This window comes from Calypte anna, chromosome 12, assembly GCF_003957555.1.
Source record: "Calypte anna isolate BGI_N300 chromosome 12, bCalAnn1_v1.p, whole genome shotgun sequence".
Lineage (NCBI taxonomy): Eukaryota > Metazoa > Chordata > Aves > Apodiformes > Trochilidae > Calypte > Calypte anna.
The window spans coordinates 1,816,533-1,838,886 of record NC_044258.1 but is presented as its reverse complement, the minus strand read 5'-3'; the positions used below and the strand labels follow the sequence as shown (position 1 = coordinate 1,838,886).

At 51.7% G+C, this 22,354-nt stretch overlaps 2 protein-coding genes and 1 long non-coding RNA gene across 6 annotated transcripts in view; 1 reads left to right on the top strand and 2 right to left on the bottom strand.

The window, feature by feature from the left end:
* The window catches only part of BICD2 (BICD cargo adaptor 2), an 84,158-nt gene extending 80,113 nt beyond the window's left edge, over positions 1-4,045 (bottom strand). For 2 of the 4 annotated variants that reach the window (XM_030458356.1, XM_030458355.1), the window contains exon 1: positions 3,594-4,045. In XM_030458356.1, the coding sequence (XP_030314216.1) occupies positions 3,594-3,833 (240 nt within the window). In that variant the 5' untranslated portion in view covers positions 3,834-4,045. The remainder of the gene's footprint in view (positions 1-3,593) is intronic. The other 2 variants (XM_030458357.1, XM_030458358.1) reach the window with 1 other exon arrangement.
* A 259-nt stretch (positions 4,046-4,304) lies between these two features.
* LOC115599027 lies at positions 4,305-9,819 on the top strand. The gene is made up of 3 exons (XR_003988090.1): positions 4,305-4,472; positions 4,760-5,026; positions 9,056-9,819. It is a non-coding gene; the product is annotated as an uncharacterized LOC115599027 (long non-coding RNA).
* An 860-nt stretch (positions 9,820-10,679) lies between these two features.
* On the bottom strand, positions 10,680-15,268 carry LOC115599026 (protein bicaudal D homolog 2-like). Its single transcript, XM_030458725.1, has 5 exons — positions 14,816-15,268; positions 13,622-13,771; positions 12,481-13,421; positions 11,923-12,074; positions 10,680-11,545 (listed from the first exon to the last, which is right to left on the bottom strand). Exons 1-2 carry the CDS (start codon positions 15,053-15,055, stop codon positions 13,661-13,663), a joined length of 351 nt encoding a protein of 116 aa, XP_030314585.1. The 5' UTR covers positions 15,056-15,268; the 3' UTR covers positions 10,680-11,545; positions 11,923-12,074; positions 12,481-13,421; positions 13,622-13,660.
* Between the last annotated feature and the right edge of the window lie 7,086 nt (positions 15,269-22,354).

The following is a 22,354-nucleotide window of genomic DNA, read 5'->3' as shown; positions in this document are numbered from 1 at the left end:
GAAACCAGCTTGGATGAAGTATCACATTTCCAATTAACTGTTACATACCTAAGGGAATTAAGCAAAGCAAAACTTCCATCAGTGTTCAGTGATAATGCACACTCTCCTTGAACAGTCTATTCAAACCACCTCAGTCCCAGAGTACACCTCACTTTAGCTTAACAAGAAATAACAAGGTGTTACTTTAATGTTTCTTTCAAAGGCAGTTTCAAAGTCTACCCAGGGACACTCTCCAGACAATTCAAGCCATAGCATGAAGTCAGCACATGATCTTTAAAGGCAAAAAACTGAAACAGGACGCACTGACACCCTACAAAGAAAACAGCCATGTGCATATAATTACCACTCTTCCCTTCAAGTTTTTTGCCTCCCTCTCTGCTAAAAACCATCTATGGAACTGACACATGCTTTTAGATTTTAAGGACAGCAACAGTCTACCTCCATACTTTTACTTTATCACAGAAATAAATAATTTATGATATAATGCCCATGTTTTCCAAAGGATTTAAATGCAAGTGTGCCACCAATCAACAATAGAAATCACATGTATATGATGTGATACAGTATTTCACAACAGAAAACTCATATGATATTTCTCAGAACTAAGGAAAACTGTTATGTATCTATAATTTTTGACTGAAGTTTGAAATAAATTCCCTTTTAACAAAAAAAAGAAAAAGGTGGGACTCAAGATAACCACTAAGTTCACTTGGTGAGACAGGCTGTATTTAAATTTAGCTCTCTCAAATGAAAATGATACAAGAAATGCAATACAGATCACCATAAAAGACAAGAGATGGTGTCAGCAAGCAAGCAGGTGAAAAGACAAACTCAGGGAAGAGTCAAAAATTTACCAAGGACTCTCACTGTAGAGAGATGGGTATAGAGCCCCAGTGCAAGGACAGGATGGCCATGCAGCTTCACCAGGACTGGAACTGCAAACACTGAGCATACACAGACACCTTTACAAAGCTCTGAGGGGATGCTGCACAGGTAGGAGAACCTGGCCAGAAAACTAAGGAAGATCTTACTACTAAGATCCACTTACTTACTAAGAGAAAAGCCTTTACTTTGAAGAGAATATCTTGTGAAGTTCCCATGATTGGAGCCCATTTACCTACAGTATGAACAGGCCCATGATACTGGGTGCTTCATAACATTAAACAAATGAAGGTATATCCAAATCAGGACAGGAAATTTTGCTGTGTGCCTGTAGAGCACTCAGCATAACATGGCCTCATGCTACCAAGGTCTCCACTTGTAGCAGATAAGAATAAAACAAAATCTGTAGAGACTAGAATTGCTGTCTTTTAAAAGGCTGCATGAAATTAGTTAAGAAGCAGAAAAGCACTCCTGTTCTTAGCCAGACATGCCACCATCAGTCCCCTGCCCTCCCCAAGAACAACCTCAAGCAACCCAAGGTGAAGCCCCTTTAAGTTAGAGGTCAACAAGTCCTGTATGCAAGGCTCCTCTAGATGTGCCTGGGAAAAGCATGAAGTTGCATAAACAAGCAGAGAAGACAAACTCCTCCTCTGAGAGCATGGTTCATGCCATCTGCTGAAGGTTTACATGATCTAATGCAGACCATATTCCTCCACAGCATCACAAGAAAGCTGGAGGAGCAATGCTCTTTCCCTGTCTAGGCTAAGTAGAAGAACCCTCAAGCTGTTCCCAGAATTGCTTGCCTCCCAGGTTTTGACTTAATTACAGTAAGACAAGCACACACAAAGCAAATCCTTCAGAATGCTAAAAGAAAAAGAAAGGAATTCATCATCACTTCTCCTGCCATTTTTTATTACTTTTTTTTCTCTTTTACAAGTTTCTGAAATGTTGCAGCTCTGAAAGAATGAAAAGAAGCTGTCTTCAAGCCTTTTTCTACCTGAAAGCAAAAAACCCATAATGTCCAAGTGGGCAGCACAGCAGCACCCAGTGAATAAAGTGCTGCCTGTGACAGAGGCAGCCTTGGTTTCCACTTCTGGGTCAGGCACTGGCTTGCTGCAGAAGGTTGGGCCAGTACCTTCACCTCTCCGTCCATTTCCCATCCCACATATCAAACAGGTTTATTGTCTTTTCTTTCCCTTTAAAACAACTCTTTCACACTCACCTTGTTTTCTAGGCTGCCTTTACCCTAGGCAGTACCTCTGCTACTCCACACTGCTGTAACCAAATTGGTCTCAACTGGCTTTAGTTATAGTGGTACATCAGCTGTGTAATTCACAGTAATTACAACCTCTTTTGCTTATGCTTGCTTAACATAATAAAGGCAGAATAAAGCTTTATTTACAAGACCAAAAGAAGTGCAGGAAGAGACGGTGTTCAGAGATCCAGCTGAATTTGTACCAGTCCATTTACAAGTATTTATTCTCCCTTTGAAATCCTGTATTTTGATGTTCCTACAAATTGATTTTGCACTTAATGAGCTACACCAAAGATCCACTGGATACCGTTTCCACCGCTCAAATAACCCACAGTCCTCTCATAGGCTGTACAAGACCTTCTGCTAGAAAGGCAAGGCCTAGGCCAGTTGAAAAGCAGCACAGCGTTTACTAAAAAAGAAACAGTCACCAAAATGACCAACTCAGACAAGCAAGATCCTGTGGGACATAGTATGCAATAGCCTGGCAGAGCATTAGCTGTGCTTTCATAAGGAGAGCTAACCGTGAGCATACATGTTCTATAAAGTCAGTGCCACTTCCAGCTGACTCTTACCGAGGCAGCTCTTTCCTCTGTTCTACAACAGTAAAATAATGCATCGCTTGACCTAAAAACCAGCATTTCTTCTCAAGAAACTTAGTCCAATCTAGAGGTTAAATCTGAAGATGCTTTTAAAATAAAAAATATAGAATAAACAAACAAACAAAAAAGGCCATCAGGGAACTACACCAAACCAAAGCAGTGTGAACCCTAAAGCCCGCTATGTTCTTCCCGTGTCGGGCTGCCCTAAGGAAGCCATTAACACCAACGCGATATTTCTCTCTTCACACAAAAGCGCGCATGGCAGAGCCGCCTCAGAGGCACCGCAGCCCCTTCAACCCCGAACCAACCTCGGCTCTGCTCACCGAGCACTCGCTGACCACAGCGAACGGACCGGACCGGACCGGCAGCAGCCCTGAGGCTGCCCGCCTACCAGAGCCCGAGGCAAAAGGGGACGAGAAGAGAAAGAGTGAAGCATTTACCCATCTGCCTCCAACATCCCCTTGGCACAGGGGGAGAGGAGAACGAAGGGCAGGAAACCCTATTCTTGGGGTTTTTTTCCCTTTTCTGATCTGAAAGGCAGTCGCCTCCCAGAGCTGTCATTGTGGTTATCTGAGCAGCCTGGAGCAAGACTGAGGCCTGCTCTCCCTGCTCCAAGTCCTGCCAGGGGAACGCTGACCCTCCCACCCACCCACAGAGCCCCACAGCAGCCCCCCAGCCCAACACCCAGCACTGCCGGGCTCCAAGCCTGCCCACCGCTCCCGGTCACGCCTGCCCCAAAAAACTCCTTCGCTCCCTTCGTCCGCAGAGCCCCGGATCGGGATGGGGATCGGGATGGGGCCGGGGCCCGGGCACCCCGCAGGGCAGGCACCTGCCAGCGGCCCCCGCCGCCGCCTCACCTCCTTCAGCTGCTCCATCTCGGTGCGGATGGTCTCGTACTCCAGCTCCAGCTCCTCGTACTGCTGCTTCAGCTGCTGCTTCTCCTCCAGCACGGCCAGACCGTACTCCGCCGCCTGGATCTTCTCCCGGGTGGTCTCGCCCAGCTCCTGGAAGAGCCGCTTGATCTCGCTCCGCAGCCACTCGGGCTCCGACTCCATCACCAGCCTGCCGTACTCCTCCTCCTCCATGCTCAGCGACATGTCGGCGGGGGCGCGGGAGGAAGGGCCGACGCGCAGCCCCTCTGCCCCTCCTAAGAGCGCCAAGGCCCGCAGGCGGCCATGGCACAGCCCGCCCGGGCGCCCATCAACGGGCGAGGCACCCGCTGAGCTGCGCTGCGCCGCCGAGACCCTCCCCTCACCTCCCCTCCCCTCACCTCCCGTCCCCTCACGGCGCTGCCGCCGCCGCCGCTGCCAAACTCGCCCTAGCGCCGACCGCAGTGAAATCATTCAAAAGCAACGGCCGGCCCGGCGCCCCGCGGCACGCTGGGGACGGTAGTCCGCGCCCGCCGCCGCCCTGCGGGGCGCGCAGCGCTTCGGACTACAGCTCCCAGCATGCACCGCGCGGGGCGGTGCCCGCTGCGGGGAGGAGAGCGACCCCTGGCGGGCACTGGAGGCCTCGCGCGGGGCTGCGGGGCCTGGGGGAGGGGTCACGCCCTCCGCTCCCAGGCCCACCGAACCGAACCGAACCGAACCGCACCGAACCGCACCGAACCGCAGCGCAACGCGCGGTCACCCCGTGCAGAGCGGAACAGAAAACGGGCCGCCCCACCCAGTGCCTCAATGTCAAGCACGTCGGCGGCTGCTGGAAGTCAGGGGGGCGGGAAACATCTGTGTGGAAAGGTGAACGCTTCGCGAGGGGGAGCGGCCACCCGTGGGATGGAGGTGGTGGGGTGGGCATGGTGGGATGGCTGCGGTGGGATGGCTGCGGTGGGATGGTCACAGTGGGATGGCTGTGGTGGGATGTGGTGGGATATCTCTCATCTGCAGGCGGGGAGGACACCGTAAGCCGTAGCAGCATGGAAAGAAGGAAAGGCTGACTGACTGACTGACTGACTGAGCTGTACTGGCATCAGCCCCCAGTCCACAGGCAAGAGCTGCCAGTGTCTCGTTTACTTCCCATGTTTCAGGTCTCCAGTGCTTCCAGCATCTCTCCAGCCACTGACCAGGAACAAGAACCATGTTCCCCAGCACTCTCCCCAGGATAAGCCCATCCCTGGGACATTATGCTCAGACTGCCCTACAGAAGGAGGGAGATGTCTCAGCAGTTCAGCTGGCACAAATAGCTGTGACACTGTAATCCTTGGTCAACTTTACTACACTCCTAGGAAAAGGAGCTCCCCTCAGCCTGGTGGGAAAACATGACCAGCTCTTGCTACAGGCTCTTACACCATTGGGTGGGTAGGGTGGGAAAGGAACAGAAATTGGGATATTCGTTTCTCCACTATGGGTAAAATTAGTTTACAAAATACAAGAAAGACTGAACAGAGCAAAACACCTCCTTTAGTTGGGCTACTGCAGTTCCTCAGCAGGTCCGTAACGGTGGTGCAAATGTGTCACACCCCAGCAGAGGGGAGAACTGCCTCACCTCCCACGAGCAGGAGCTTCCCCTGCCTCCCCTGCTGCTTCACCATCCTTCAGTGAAGCTGATGCAGCTTAGAATTTCTTCAGATGTCAAAAATAATTGCTAAGGAACTGGTAAGCAAATGCCCAACATAAGAAAAACAATTGCCTGTTTGAGCACTCCACATACCTAGAACAGTAAGTAATATATTTGCTTTCAGCTGCAGGGCTTTTTCAAGAGACTTTCAATTTCTTCTTGTGTTTGTTGCACTCTGTCCTGGTATGTATGAGCTCTTTTCCCTTTAATAAGCTGCAGAGTGGCTGAATAATACCCCATAGTCATGAAACTGCCTCCACCAATTTTTCTCTATGGCCCTGACTGTGTCTGGAGCTCCACATGCCTCACCTGCAGGGACAGACACTCCAGAAAATAAGTCACATACCCACACTGTCATCAGTATATCACCATCAGTGTGGTGTCAAGGTTTTATGTTCCTCTGAAGCCATGTGGACTGTACGTGCCAAAGCTCTTTTAATGGTTGCATCTGCTGCTTCTAGGCATTAAGCTGCCTGTGATCTTACATCATTCTCAACTGGTGCAAAACACTGTGCTGCCCTTACCATAGTAGATTTGGGCTACAGGAGTGTAAAGCCTCCAGGCAACCCCATTTTATGTGAAACTATTGAAATATGCTTCTCTTCCATCCCCCCCTAAGACAACTGGTAGGCTGGCAGCAACTGAGGACATGAAGGAGAGACTCTCTGCCTCCCAGTGCTCCAGCCATGGACTGAGGGAGAAGAGAGATGGCTTGGGGGCTCAACTGCACCTTCAGCTTTCCCTTCTAACTTCTACCCAAAGCCTGACACTTCAGGTGGATTTTTGCAAGGAATATGTTGTGTTGGCACAGCATCACATTACACCCCAAAGGGATAATTACAATCCAGGCAGTTAATTCATTGCCAGTTGTACAGATTTGGATACTTAGAGGTGCCTGTGACAAGTGTGCTCAGGGGGAGAAGGTGCATCTGGTGAAAAACCAAGTAAAGAGATAGGGAGAGTGTCACTGAGGGTCACTTACAGTCAGTAATAGTTCCTCAGTTACTTTTAATCCCTCCACTCAGGTGTCTCTGGGAGTTAAGATGGCATAGCCAATATGCTAGGAAAGTAGAAAAATACGATGTAAATGAGGGTAAATTACCAAAATCCTCCTTTCCCAACTCAAACTATGCTACAGCTCTGTGGTGGAGATCTTGCAGCAGCTCAGAAATACCCTGAAAGCCATGGGGGTGGTGAGTGACACTGTCAGGGTTAACACTGGGCCAACAGAATGCCAGATGCTCTCTATTAATGCCCCTCCCATCCCTGATACAGACAGGAGAGAGAATAAGTGAAAGAGCTTTAATGAAACAGGAATGATAAAAAGGAAAAATTATTAAATATATACAAATATACAGAAATATGGCTGCAGGGCAGCCCTGGGAAAGTCCAGGCTGGACTCCTGGGGTCAGCAGCAGTGGGGAGCTGGAGGCAGGAACACACAGATTCAGGCTGGAATAGATCAGGAGCACAGGTAGAGGAAGGGATGCTGAAGCAAAAAGAGACAGGGGAAGAAGGGCGAAGGTGAAAAGCTGAAGGAAGGGAGAAGGAAGAGGGTTTGATCCCTCAAATTTATACCAAGTACGATGCCTATGGGATGGAATACTCTGTTTGGTCACTTCTGGTCATTTATCTTCTCTGCTCCTCCCTACGGGAGGGTTGCAGCTGTGACCTCTTTACTCCTTTTCTTTTTCTGGAGCACAAGATGTTCCTCAGAACCGAGCAGGGGCCTTGGTTCTTCAGACCATTCTGCAGAACTCCACGCCCCACTTGTCCCTTCCTGCAGAATCCCCACTGCCAAGCAGCACCCTGAGATTCTGAAATACTTTGCCTGAGCAGCACAGGGGGAATTTCTGCCTTGTGCTAGATGCCATCAGACCTTCAGGACTTGTGCATGCAGACAAAGTCATGTTTTCAAAACTTCTGCACTTCTAGGAGCTGGATTGTGTCTCCATGTGATCCGACGTTTCCTACTTTTGTCCCCTCTCTGTCCCCTCTTTTCATTCTGCTGGTGTTATGGTAGGAAGAGAAAAGAAAAAAGGAGAGAAAAGACATCATTTTTAGTGCAAATTGTGTGGGTCAAAAATTCGGGCAGAATTAAGAAATCTACAAAATGCAGCACCTGGTGGTTGGTTTTCCCCTGTTTCCCTTCACAACTGGCTGCCTTGCACATGCCTCTAAACCACTTCTGCTGTTGATAACATTCTGGGTGCCAGTGCCAGAGCTTCTTTGCTTCAGTGTTATTACAGCTACCTCTCCTCACCCACTGGCTGGTGTTTGTTAGACACACACAGCCCAACAGCAGTTCCTGTCTCCCTGAGAGCAGACAGCCCCAGCTGCCAGTACAGCTCTCTGTGAAGCTCTGGATAATCCAAAGCACTGGGAGATGGGAAAGCAAACATCAGGGAGGACAACACCTAGCACTGTGCACTTGGATAAGGAAAAGAAGGAAGCTGCAGCTGCCTAGGAAGACCTGGGACCAGAGGGGGAACACTGGTGAGAACACAAGGCTCAGCAGAGCAGTGTGGGAGGACCTGATCAGTCAGCAGCAGCTACATTGAACACAGGTGCCACCACACCTACTTTTCTGAAAGCCAGTAGGACTTGCATCACCATAAATGGGTTTAATTATATCTTCAAGTGCCAAACGATTCTTTTAAGTATTTAGTTATTAAAAAAAAAAAAAAAGAAAATCCAAGGAAAAAAGTTTGTGGGTGCGAGGTACTTTAGAGCAAAGTCACTGAAGTTAATTCTCATTAACTATGATGAGAACAAGTTTATTATATCAGTATACTGTGAGCCTTCAAAGTGTTGTGCTAACATTTTTCACCTGTTGCTGAATGCTATTCTCTCAGATAGTTGCATCTGTCCTGCCAGTAACTAAGGAAACAGTGCCTAGGAGCACAAGAAGGCTGCCTCAGAGCCATGATGGTGTCAGTGGCACAGGGGTACAGCTCTTGATCCTGTCACTGTTCCAACTGTGACACTTCTATTTCACTGCTTCAAACAGAGATTTAGCAGCACCGTGTTCTTCTCTATTAAAGAATCATGAAGTTGCACCTTGCCACGAGCAGCACAGATTCTTTTTTATCAATATTTTAATTTTTAAAAAAATAAAGACAGCATGAGAATTTATCCAGCTTTTGGACAAAAACATGCTTTAGTTGAGACTGATTTTGTTAGGGCAAAAATGTCATACAGTAATTCTTCCCTCTCTATAGCAGCATTGATTCAATACACATTCACCGGGCTTCTTAAGACCATTATTAACCATAATTTCTTCAGAGTAATAAGATTTAATAATCCCTTTCATGACTACACATACTCCCTAGCCCCAGGGCATTTCCAATACAGGGTAAGCATGATCAGACCTGAGAAAAGAGCACAGGAAAAAGGGTGTGGCGATTATTAACAAGGAGACCAAGGAAAGAGCAATTACTCAAAGAGCCAAGCTTTTCTGGAAGGATTATCAAAAAAGGAAAAATAACTTAGGTATGGGAAGACAAAGCATGGCAGGAGAGTGCAGGGCAGTTATGACAAAATCAGCAACCATGCAGTTCCCAGAGGTGGCTGTAATAGCAAAGACTGCTTACATGGGACTTGATCTTTTGTAAGACGAGTAAAAGAGAGCAGGAGTAGAGAAATAACTGGGGAGAGGATGGCAGGATCAGACAAAAAGGAAAAAAAAAGCTGCCTCTTGGATTGCAGGTAATGACTCTAGCAGTTAAAATTTAAAAAAAAATGTTGTCTTCTGCTTGTTTTTCAGTGACTGTCACCATTCCCTGTCCTCACCAGTCATGCAGCACTATCTGACTCCCTCTGCAGGTCTCAACCTCTTCAGCATCACAAGATGATGGGCAGGACAGGACACCTGGAAGTGTGCCACTCCTGGGCAAAGAGGTGCCCGAGGGTGGTGCAGGGCCCCCTGCTTTGTGCTCCTCTGCTCCCATCAGCTGAGTCACAGAGAAAGGCAGACAGGAGAGTCAGGATCTGGAGATGGAGCTCTGTGGCCTCTCAAGTCCATGTGACAGCTCTGTCCTTGCAAGGTGAGACCCTGGACATCTGACACATGGGGACTGGAGAACACTTCCATCCAGTGCATTCTCTGTGCTAGTTTGTGCCAAGGCCCAGGACACGAAGATGAGGATGTCTTTGACTTCTCACCCTTTTACAGGAAGTTCCCCAAGATTGTGGTAACCAGTTCTCTTGCATCAGTATGGTGGGCACAGCTCATCTTGGGGAAAAGCTCTCACGTTTCCACTTGTGTATCCAAATTCAAAATGTTCAGTTTGATTGCATAAATCATTGTGTTTGTGATGTGTGGGAACTCAGACAGCCCTGAATAGGTTTTAAACTTAATCCAGATTGTTTCCAAGGTTAATCCCAGTTCTATTAAAGCTAATTCAAAGTTTAGGTGAAAATTCATGGATTACACACTAAGTAAAAATAAGATTAAAATCTTCTATGCTACTCAATGCATATAGCCTATGTCAGAGAAACAAAACCAAAACACTCTTCCTAAGTAATAACACTCATTCTGGAGGAAAAAAGAAATATCCTGACCACCTTGGAAACATCCCAATGGGGTTTTAGGAGAAGTTTCTCCCATCTCTTTCACACAATAACCACAACAAATCCCAGGGAAACATTCTGTCAGCATCCACTCACTTCATGCAGATTGCAAGAACAAGTTGGATGCTCTTTCCCTGTTTGTGGCAGCTCTAGGGATTCAAATCAAAGATGCTATTGCTAGGTATTCTCTGTATTTCTGAAGTTCTCTTCTGGTTCAAGCCTCTATACTCGGAATATCAAAATAAATTAAAAAAAAAAAACCTAAAAGATATTCAAGTCCCAGTCCATGAAGGAAACCCGACACCAAATCCCAGTCCCTGAAGGGAGCTAATATCTCCATTCTTTTCTTTTCTTTCCAAACAGCCTTTTATCAGAGTGGAACTGGCAGGTGACTAAATGTGACCTCTATCACCTGCAAGGAAAATTCCCAAGCAAAAAGCTGGATCAACTGGTGACTTGGCAGAAATACTCAGCTTACTTCGAGGAGGGGAAGGGAGGGAGGGAAGAGAGAGAGACAGAGAGACAGAGAGACAGAGAGACAGAGAGACAGAGAGACAGACAGAGAGACAGAGAGACAGAGAGACAGAGAGACAGAGAGACAGAGAGACAGAGAGACAGAGAGACAGAGAGACAGAGAGACAGAGAGACAGAGAGACAGAGAGACAGAGAGAGAGACAGAGAGAGAGACAGAGAGAGAGACAGAGAGAGAGACAGAGAGAGAGACAGAGAGAGAGACAGACAGACAGACAGACAGACAGACAGACAGACAGACAGACAGAGACAGACAGAGACAGACAGAGACAGACAGAGACAGACAGAGACAGACAGAGACAGACAGAGACAGACAGACAGAGATCTGCTCAGGTTTCAGCTTTACTCCATTGTTCAAATCCATCTGTGTGGCCTTCAAAATTAGTTGCTAGAGCTGCTACCCCTTTCATTTTGACCACTGCTGCTCCTTCCTTTGCAGACAACCACTGCTCTTGAGAGCAGTACATGAGAGACAGAAAGTGGAACAGCCAGAGAAAAGCAACTTCCAGGTGGCAAGAGAGCATGGAAAGGGACCTGGGTGCCAGGCTCCCCCAGCAGAGCTGCTGCCCTACAGCAGGGTCCCACCTGGCCCATACAGTGCTGCCTTCAGGTCAGGGTGAGCAAACCTTGAAAGCAGCAGGCACAACCCTCTTGCAAAATCCACAGAGGCACAGGAACTGCAGAGCTAGTGAGGGCAGCAGTGAGTGGGTGGAAAGGTGAAGCTGCAAGAAGCTATGAGCAGGGAAACATTCTGAGCAACCTGTGCTGACCATGTTTATAGGGCCAGGCCAGCAGAAGACCTTTGTGCATGGGAAGTGTATGGGGCTGAGAGGTTCCAGCTGCCAGATTGCTACAAGTTAAAATAAACATAGCTGGGTGGGCTGGTATGGGTTTAAACAAAAAAAAAAAAGGGCTAAACTGAGATAAATAGCAAGGGCAAAGGATTTCAGGTTCCACATGGATTTCTGGCCCTTTTTTTCTGGTATACATCAAGACTGTCCTGAAAGTTGCTGTGAGCTTGAACACAGAAGTTAGGAGCTTCTTATTCTTCCATCAGCATAAACCAGGACAGACTGAGAGGACAGTGTGGGAACATGCTGGTTAGAGTAACTTGCTGGGTGTTTTCAGCATATTTACCCCCATTTCTATACTGCTGGGAAAAAAAGGAACAGTGTATATTTAGCATCTTTAAGAGAGAAATTGTCTCTTGCCAAATTCTGAGTTGAGTATTAAAATTTGAAGGCTGTTTACAAAAGAAAAGTCTTGAAAAGTAATTTTAAAGTAAAATTGAAACAGCTCCTGCCTCCTTTCCAAGCAGTTCAGCTCCTGGACTGTGCTGCAGACAGCTCATACAAGCAAGGAGCATCAGCTCAGCAACTGTCTCAGAGGTCTTTCAAGAGGACCAGAAAATAATGAAATAGAGGAGGTAATAAACAGATGCATAATTCAGCCAGCATGGATATGCTTCCAAAACCCAGGCCAGAATTAGCCAAGTTCAGATCATTTGTAGAATTTAAATGACAAAGATACCTCTCTCTCCTCTAACTATGTTTGCTCCTGGTGAGCTTGAGGATGCCCTGGAACAGCAGGCTGGGCATCCCTGGCCACTGGCTCTGCAGATGTGTGGGGAGGACATCCCTGATGTTCTTCAGCTCTTCCAAGAGGTGGGGGCAGCCCAGCACCTGAAACACGGGCAGTGGGAGCTGGCTCTGGCCACCAGCTCAGGGCAAGGCTGCCGGGGTGAGACCAAGCCTGGACAGAGGGGGCAGGGACTGTGGAGAGCCCCCGTGTCCCACCCCATGGCAACCACCCCCAGCCCCCAGGTGGGATCCTCCATAGTGAGGAGCTCTGCCAGACAGCAGGAGGTGGTGCTGCACAGAGATTTTGGTGTTTTGGTCATCTCCTGGCAGGGGGAAGGAGGCACCATCAGGCCTGAGCTGGGCAAGCACATCTCTCTGGCTTTGCCTCAGCCCAGACATCCCCAGTCTGCAGCACCTTTCCCAAGCAATGGGGACCCCCCTGCCATCAGCCCAAGGGAGTGAGGGGTGCCCAATCCCTATGGAGTGGGGAGAAGTGGCTCTCTCTCACCTGGTGATGATTGGCACCCCTGTGAGGTGGGTCTGGGTGCTGAGCAGGACGTCCCAGCCCCCCTGCTCCTCCATGTCCAGCACCAGCCACTCACAGCCCATTCTGCAGAGCAGCAATCTCATGGACTGCACCACAGACCTGCACAAGGAGAAATGCTCAGCTCCCACCAGCACCCCTGGCTGGGCTCCAGATGGCTGGCAGGGATGAGAGGACAGGGATGAAGCACCTGATGGGAGTGAGCTGATCCTGCTGGTGCTCCCTTCAGAAAGTGTTCACCTCCTGCAGCATCAGCTCTGTGGTGAATAATGTTTGGAAAAGCAGAGCCAGAAGAAGCTGGGGGAAAAAAATCACCTTCACCTCCTGCAGAGCAGCTTCCTGCAGGAGAATCTCCCTCATGGTCCTGGTTGCCTGCAGAAGACACCCAGACACTGAGATGTCCCCGTGCCCCTGGAGAGGTCAAGGCTTGGGGTGTGCTGGGAAGGGGAGCGGGAGCCTGGAACAGCTGAGAGCAGCCCCACAGGTCAGCAGGGGCTCCTCAAGTGATTCACAGCCAGGGAGAGGCTGCGTGGGTCCTCTCTGATGGAGGTGGAGGTCTTGCACAGTGACTGGCTCATCATCCTGCTGAGCAGCTCCTCCAGAACCTTCTCTGCAGTCTGGGCCTTGGTGAGCATTACCCTCCACATCATCATGGTGACACTGTGGGGACCTGGGGCTCTGTCAGTGGGGACATCCAAGAGGATGGCCAGGCTGGAGTCCCTCAGGAGGGACTTTCCATGGGAGAGGAGCCCCAAAGACTGGTGGGCCCTGCACCTGGTGCACATCAGGGAGCTCTGCAGCAGCCTTGGTGAGGTATTTGTCTGTCACCTTCAACAGGACCCCTTCCAGGCTTCCCAGGGGGCTGAGAGACAGTTTCCATAGATGGCCCACAGAATCCTCTGCACCTGGAGACACAGGTGGGAGTGGGAATGTCAGCAGGGAGAGCACAACCATTTCCTCAACTCCCTCAGGGAGCTGCTTCTATTCCCACTGCAGTACTCTGGCTTGAGATGACCCCAGTGCTGTCCAGGCATGGAGCCAGGGCATGGAGGAGAGGTCCTCCAGTGGGCTGGAGCATCAGCTCTGCCACCCACAGGCTACTCACCTGCTGTGTCTGGAAGACAGGTTTGCTCACAAGGGGTGTCTAGCAGGTAGGTAGACAGCTCCTGCTGTACTGCCCTGGCTCTTTCATGTTCTTGATGGCCATGAGGATGATGTCTACTCGATGGGAGGGCTGGAGGTGTTTCACAAACATCTGTGGGACGAAGGAGAGAGGAGCTTTGTCACCTCGAGCATTGCCCGTGACATCTCAGCTGTGATATGAGAGTGAGATGCAGAGCCAGGCTTTGTGGGGAGGGGACAGACAGTGGGGGTCGGGGTCCCATGGGGAACCAGAGCTGGCTGGGAGCCTTTGCTTGGGCCCTGCTCCAGAGCAGGGTGAGTCCCATCATCTCACATGCATCCATCAGGTGTCCCCTCGCTTACACTGACCCCCGTGACCAGGAGGAGCCAAAGATAAGATGATTCCTGAAATGAATGGTGCAAGAGAGATGTCAAGCTATATATGAAGCTCTATATCAAAGTATAAAGCAGTTGCTGTCCTCAGTGTTCCTGCTTTCTCTTTCACCTGAAAATCTGACACGAGCATTAAGCAGATTCACAGATCAGCAGAGAGAAACCAATAGATGGCTGAAACAGCTCTCATGTCAGAAAACAGACCTTGAGGTTAGATCTGAAGATGCTTTTAAGATAAAAAAATATATTTTTTTTAAAAAAAGGCCACCAGGGAACTGATGCAGGCCTCCTGCTGCAGCCCTGAGACTGCCCGCCTACCAGAGCCCGAGGCAAAAGGGGACGAGAAGAGAAAGAGTGAAGCATTTACCCATCTGCCTCCAACATCCCCTTGGCACAGGGGGAGAGGAGAACGAAGGGCAGGAAACCCTATTCTTGTTTTTTTTTCCCCTTTTCTGATCTGAAAGGCAGTCGCCTCCCAGAGCTGTCATTGTGGTTATCTGAGCAGCCTGGAGCAAGACTGAGGCCTGCTCTCCCTGCTCCAAGTCCTGCCAGGGGAACGCTGACCCTCCCACCCACCCACAGAGCCCCACAGCAGCCCCCCAGCCCAACACCCAGCACTGCCGGGCTCCAAGCCTGCCCACCGCTCCCGGTCACGCCTGCCCCAAAAAACTCCTTCGCTCCCTTCGTCCGCAGAGCCCCGGATCGGGATGGGGATCGGGATGGGGCCGGGGCCCGGGCACCCCGCAGGGCAGGCACCTGCCAGCGGCCCCCGCCGCCGCCTCACCTCCTTCAGCTGCTCCATCTCGGTGCGGATGGTCTCGTACTCCAGCTCCAGCTCCTCGTACTGCTGCTTCAGCTGCTGCTTCTCCTCCAGCACGGCCAGACCGTACTCCGCCGCCTGGATCTTCTCCCGGGTGGTCTCGCCCAGCTCCTGGAAGAGCCGCTTGATCTCGCTCCGCAGCCACTCGGGCTCCGACTCCATCACCAGCCTGCCGTACTCCTCCTCCTCCATGCTCAGCGACATGTCGGCGGGGGCGCGGGAGGAAGGGCCGACGCGCAGCCCCTCTGCCCCTCCTAAGAGCGCCAAGGCCCGCAGGCGGCCATGGCACAGCCCGCCCGGGCGCCCATCAACGGGCGAGGCACCCGCTGAGCTGCGCTGCGCCGCCGAGACCCTCCCCTCACCTCCCCTCACCTCCCGTCCCCTCACGGCGCTGCCGCTGCCGCCGCCGCCGCTGCCAAACTCGCCCTAGCGCCGACCGCAGTGAAATCATTCAAAAGCAACGGCCGGCCCGGCGCCCCGCGGCACGCTGGGGACGGTAGTCCGCGCCCGCCGCCGCCCTGCGGGGCGCGCAGCGCTTCGGACTACAGCTCCCAGCATGCACCGCGCGGGGCGGTGCCCGCTGCGGGGAGGAGAGCGACCCCTGGCGGGCACTGGAGGCCTCGCGCGGGGCAGCAGTGCGGGGTGCCGGGTGCGGGGTGCCGGGTGCGGGGCTCCTCCCAGCACAGCTCCTCCTAGTGCCACCATTCCTGTATTGGGTTTTATGTAGGCAGCTAGAGAATCTCCCCTGCCTCATGCTCCCGATGCTACATGGAGTCCACGGATTGCTTTACTCTCACAGAGAGCTAGGATTGAAAGCCTCAATCAGCCAGGAGCTGTAGAAGCAGTAACAGAGTGGCCAGAAGGCACACACTTTGGAATGCCACCAGAAAAAGTGGTAGAACAGGCTGAAGAAGCCCCACCATATGACCACCAGAGAATGAGAAACAATTTGCTCTTTTCACTGATGGCTCCTGTTGCCTGGTAGGGTGCCATCGAACGTGGAAAGCTGCCGTATGGAATCCTACAGGGCTAGCTGCAAAAATAAATGGAGATGGTGAATCAAGTCAGTTTGCAGAGGTAAAAGCCATCCAATTGGCCTTAGACATTGGTGAACAAGAAAAGTGGACAAGACTTTATCTCTGTACTGACTCATGGATGGTAGCAAATGCCTCATGGGGCTGGTCAAAGCAGTGGCAGCAAAACAACTGGCAATGTAGAGATAAACCTATCTGGGCTGAACTGTAGATAGGCATTGCTGCTGGGTTAGAGGAACTGGATGTAAAAGTGCCTCATGGAGATGCCCACAAACCTTCACATCGAGCTACTGAGCAACATGGAAACAACCAACGAGCAGATGAGGCTGCTCAGGTGTTCCTAACAGATCTGGACTGGCACCATAAAGGTGTTTTTAGCTAGGTGGGCCCATGACACTTCAGGTCATCAAGGCAGGGATGGAACACAACGATGGGCTCCTGACCGAGGGGTGGATTTAACTTTGGACACTACTGTGCAGTTATCCACAAGTGTGACATCTGTGCTGCAATTAAGCAGCTAAAAGGTTGAAACCTCTGTGGTATGAGGGGAGATGGTCAGAATGTAGGTATGGGGAGGCCTGGCACATAAACTGTGTCACACTGCCTCAGACCTGCCAGGGGGAGCCCTGTGTGCTGACAATGGTGAAGGCAAGTACAGGATGGCTGGAAACATATCCTGTGCCTCATGGCACAGCCTGGAACACCATCCTGGGCCTAGAGAAACACATCTGGTGGAGACACAGTACACCAGAAATAACTGAGTCAGATAATGGAACTCATTTCAAAAAAGAATCTTATAAATAACTGGGCCAAAGATCATGGTATTGAGTGGATATACCATATCCCCTCTCATGCACCAGCCCCAGGTAAATTGAAAAGTACAGTGGACTGCTAAAAACTAACTTAAAGGCAATGGATGGTGGAACCTTTAAAAACTGGGACAAGCACTTGGCAAAAGCTACCTGGTTAGTTAACACCAGGGGTTCCATCAATCGAGCTGGTCCTGCTCAGTCAGACCTTCTACACACAGTAGATGGGGACAAAGTGCCTGTGGTGCATGAAAAGAATCTGCTAGGGAAAACAGTTTGGGTTTATCCTGCCTGGGGCAAAGGCAAACCCATTCGTGGGGTTGCTTTTGCTCAAGGGCCCGGACACACTTGGTGGGTGATGATGGAAGATGGAGAAGTACAATGTGTACCACAAGGGAATCTAACACTGGGTGAGAATATTTAATTTTGCTTGTCTAGCTTCATCAGTAGAGCATGGAATCTTTGGGAATCACAAACGTGTAACAAAGCAAAACAATGCTGCAACAGCTAACATGGTCTGGAGGAGGGATGTGTTAGTGTCATTCCCAATATCGTTCCTGGAAAGGGGAAACAAAAATCTTGGCAGAGTTTTGCTGGATGGGTTACCCTGTAAGTGGCTCAACTTAAGTAGTTTAGCTGCTCGGACTAGAGACAAAAGATCTTTTCCCAATTTGGAATACCTCTGTTCTGTCTCTTTTAAAGCCTTTGGACTGAATACTATGGATCTCTTTGGTCCATCCGAGCCAGTCTGAAATCACTGCAACAAGCATTATGCTCTGGAAAACTCCATTTGCTGTAACAGGATGGAACAACTGCTGCTACTTTCCCCATAGTTTCAGTGGAAGGTTCCTCAATTACAGTATCACTGATGTACTGCTGTAGTTTCACAACTTGTGGAACAATGACTGCTTGCAAGACTTCAAGTGCAGCAGGAGCAGTTGTAGGAAAATGTTTATATCCCTGTGGGAGTTTCCTAAAGGTCTTATGTACACCTTCCCAAGTAAAGGCAAATTTTCCTTCCTTTTTCCTGTAAGGGCACCATAAGGAGTACACCTTTTGTACCTAGCTCTGCCATCCATGGGTATGCAGCTGCTTGCAAAGGAACTGCAAAGTTCTAGAGACAGGTCATTTTTCTGATTCTGGTATTCCTACAGAAATTCCCATTTGTGCAGTGACACAAATTGGATAGTGTGGGACAGAAGTAAGTTTTTAATCAGGGAGAGCAGCAGTTACATGGACTTCATGATTTCTGTCATGGTTTGTGTCAATGTTTGAACCAAAGGACCCTGCACAGCTGTCCAGAGGGTGCCAGGCTTGGCTGTTCAAAACATCAAAGCTTAAAATATTGTCATTTTATTCTTTAATTGTAAAACAAATGGATGATGTACACATCTCACACAGGATCCACAAACGAGCAGTTTGGTGAATAGCACTGGCTCCATTTCCTCTGGTGATTTTAACTCTTTGCCACTTAGGTTGTACACCCAGCTTCTCACCATCCTGTTCTCCTCCTACTGAAATTGATGCTCTTGTATCTGTTAAGACATTTTATCAATTGCTCTACAGAACCAATTAGAAACAGGACACATTCTGCTTACATGATGGGTCCAGCTTCATATTCTGAGGGATCTGAGAGAAGCAAGAAATCATCCTCTGGTTTGGATGGTTTGGACCATCCTGCAAGTTAGTTATTGGGATCAGATTGAATGGTGTAATTTTTTACACCTGGAGGTGGCCAGTCCAGTCCCCCTGGGCCCATGCAGGTGCAAGATCACTCCTGTTTGTGACATTGGGTCCAACATCCCAACAGCTCAGCCCCAGCACGGAGGGCTGAGAGAAGCAACCCCACCCAGGCATCAACAGGGACATCCCACAGCTCCCTCTCTTCTGAGACCAGCAGCCCCAGCTCTGTCAGCGACCTGACATCAGGAGCCTCCTGAAGCTTCCCAGGACTGGAGAGCAGCAGCCACTCCAGACTCCCTGGCCTGTACAGGGCAAGATCGCTCCTCTTCGTGACATCAGGCCCAAAACACAGACACCAAGGACAGAGGTGTCTGGGGTGCACAGGTGCTGATGTCACAGAGGCCATTGTGACCCACAGGGCCAAGCCACCTATAAAAGGACACTGGGCTCAGGACAGGTGTCAGTGCGACCTGGTGAGGTAAGGACAGCACACAGGAGGGACGGGGCTGGTGCAGGGCTGCCAGGGGAGCAGGGGGACCCCACACGGAGGGGCTCTGGGTCAGTGCCACAAGCTCACCCGCCTCTTGCTTCTCCCTCACAGTGACCAGAGGAGCATTTTGTGGAGACAGACCAGTGCTGCTGGAACAGTTACTCTCCCAATACTCAATACTGACGTGCACCATGTCTTCAAGCACAGAGCAAGGTGAGTGCAAAGTGTCCCTCCTGGCTGAGGGGCTGTGGGGACACTCAGCGTGGGGCTGAGAGTGGCAGAGGGGGAAGCTGGAGCTCCCCAACCACCCTGGGGCAGGGATCCTCCTTCCCTCAGCAAGCGGGAGCCAGGCTGGGCAGGGGGCAGCTACTGGGACCCCCCTGCCTGCAGTGTCCCCTCTTCTCCAAGACTTTGAGAGCCCTGCCCCTCAGCCAGCTGGGCAGGGACAGAGCAGGCCCTGGGGACAATCACTCAGAGACGCTTCCCCTGGCCCCTCAGAGCTGCTCATTCCCTTTGACATTTGCTCTCTCCCCTCCAGTATGCATGCTGTGTGGCCGGCCACAGAGCAACCTCTACTTCTATGGTCCGATGCTGGACTCACTCGGGATCCGTGGCCACACCTATTGCCTGGTGAGTTACCCTGGGGCTCCCTGGGGCTTTCCAACAGGCAGTCCCTGCCTCGGTCCCCTCAATAGCTCCTTGTCTTCTCCCTTCTGCAGCTATTTGCCAGCAGCCTCTTTGAGCATGCCATTGAGAGAGGACCAGGACGATGGGATTTTCCTATCGAAAATATTCGAAGAGTAATTGAGGAAGCAGCAGAGACGGTGAGGACCTAACAAAACCAGGGAGATTTGTGCCAGGAGATGCTTGAAAAAGCTTAGCACAAACCCCAGGAAAGAAATCCCCAGCCCCGAAGCTGCCACTGATGGGGCTGCTGTGCTCTTTCCAGCACTGCTTTGTCTGTGGTGAGAGCAAGGCCACCATCACCTGCCAGGAGAGTGGGTGTGACAACAGCTTCCACCTTCCCTGTGCCGTGGAGGGTGAATGCATCACCCAGTTCTTTCCACCGTACAGGTATCTTTGCTCCCTTGCTCCCTTACTCCCCTCCTCCCAGGAAGAAGAAGAACCCAGCACTGCTCACCTCCCATCCCTATCCCCTTCCCCCCCAGAGCTTTCTGCAGGGAGCACCGCCCAGAGTCGGCAGTGGAGGCAGCCCCAGGGGACACCACCTGCATTATCTGCATGGAGCCTGTGGGAGACAGACAGTCCTACAGCACCATGGTGTGCCCAGCATGCAGAACTGCCTGGTTCCACAGGAGCTGCATGCAGGTAGGAGCCATTCCCTCACCTGTGCAGCACAGCAGGCTCTCAGCAGCTCCAGGGCCTCACTCAGGCTCCTTCTGCTTCTCCTACAGGAGAACGCTATCCACGCGGGTATTGTGTGTTTTGTATGCCCGGGCTGCAGAGAAAGGGATCTGTTCCTCCTGGAAATGCTCACTATGGGAATCCTGATCCCACTAAGGTTGGTGTCCTTCTGCACAGCTCACAAGTCTCCCCATGCCATGCCGGGGGCTGTCCCAGCAGTCCTGGCCATCTGCTGTCCCGAGTCTGGGCTTCAGCTTCCTGGAGGACTGGGAAACAGGGCAGCAGGGGAAGAGAAGGGATGCCCTGAATCTGGTTTATGCTGGCAGCAGATGAGGGACTCATCAATTTTGCTTTCTCCATTAGTCTGCCATCGTGGATCACCAATGATTCCCCAGAATTGGAGGAGAGGCACAGCCGCTGTGATGCCAGGCAGTGCCTTTGCCCAGGAGGCAGGGAGCAGGTGGAGGAAGAGGGGTGAGTTGCCCAAGCTGTACCCTGGGGCTCTGTACAGGATCTCTGACTCACCAAGGGCAGGAAGCAGAAGGACAGAACAAGAGCTATGCTGGACAACTCCTGTGCTACAGCCACTTTGTCCTCAAAGTCATCAATCCATTTGCTTCTCCAGGTCCTGGCAACTGCTCCTGTGCTGTTCCTGTGCTGCCGAGGGCACCCACAGAGCCTGCTCCAACTTAGGGGACAGCGCAACCAGCTGGCAGTGCGCCGGCTGTGCTGGCACCAGCATTGGTAAGAGGCAAAGCAGGCGGGTGCCCTCCTGGGCAAAGGCAGAGCTGGGCTCAGCAGAGCCTTTGTGCTTCAGGAGGGCTGGGGGCCCTGCTCTGGGCTGCCTGGGCTCAGGCCTGAGGAACCATTCCCTTCACTTTCCTGCTTCCCCTTACAGTTTCCAGCATCACCTCGGAGCTCGGTGGCTTCAGCTCCCCAGGCCAGGAGGCAGCAGGGGCCTCCCAGAGCTCCCCAGGCCAGGAGGCAGCAGGGGCCTCCCAGAGCTCCCAAACACAGGAGGCAGAAGGGGCCTCCAGCATCTCCCGAACCCAGGAGGCAGCAGGGGCCTCCCAGAGCTCCCAAACACAGGAGGCAGAAGGGGCCTCCAGCATCTCCCGAACCCAGGAGGCAGCAGGGGCCTCCCAGAGCTCCCAAACACAGGAGGCAGAAGTGGCCTCAAGCATCTCCCGAACCCAGGAGGCAGCAGGGGCCTCCAGCATCGCCCGAACCCAGGAGGCAGCAGGGGCCTCCCAGAGCTCCCCAGCGCTCGAGAGCAGTGACAAAGCAGCACCAAGAGATCAGAGCATCTCCCCCAGCCAAGCAGCAACGGGGCCGAGCCACAGCCCTCCCGCCCCTGAGACCAGGAGCGAGGGCTCCATCAGGCAGCTGCCATCAGGGGCCTCCCACAGCTCCCCAGCGATCGAGAGCGGCCGCCGCTCCACTCCCCCGGGGACCGTGAGGGTGCGAGATCGCTCTCGTTCTCCACGTCGGGGTCAAAATCGCTACAGCCGGGCCAGCCAAGGCCGCAGCAGGAGGCACTCAGCAGCACCGCGGGATGGCAGCAGTGAGAGCAGCTCCCCCGACCAGGCAGCAGCAGAGGCCGCCAGCCAATCTCCAGCGCTCCAGAGCGGCCGCCGCTCCAGGCGTGCTGGGTCTGTAGGGGTGCAACATCGCTCCCTATCGGGACGTCGGGCTCGAAATTCCTACGGCCGGCCCAGACGAGGCCGTGGCAGGAGCCGCTCAGCAGCACCGAGGGCTGCGAGCAGGTCCCCCAGGCAGGCAGCAGCACGGCCCTCCCGCAGCTCCACAGCGGGCAACAGCGGCCGCCGCTCCAGGAGCACTGAGCCCGTGCGGGTGCTAGATCGCTCTCACTGGCGACGTCGGGCCCGAAGATCATACAGCCGGCACAGATGACACCTTGCCAGGAGCACCGAGGGCTGGAGGCACAAACTCCAACATGGCAGCAACGGGGATGTCCCTCACACCCATACAGTGGCCAAGACAAGGAAACACAAGACAAGACAAGGATGTTCTGGCCCTGATCCCCTTCAACCAGTTATTTATTATATCTGTTAACCCCTGCACTGGCAGATTCCACTGTCGTGTCTTTGTTTCCTCCTCC

What these genes read in the sequence shown, in the direction of transcription:
- LOC115599026 (XM_030458725.1), bottom strand. Translation starts at nt 15,055, where the DNA reads ATGTCGCTGAGCATGGAGGAGGAGGAGTACGGCAGGCTGGTGATGGAG. An exon ending in AGATGGAGCAGCTGAAGGAG is followed by an intron (nt 13,772 to 14,815) that starts GTGAGGCGGCGG and finishes TTCGTCCCACAG; the next exon opens with ATGTTTGTGAAACACCTCCA.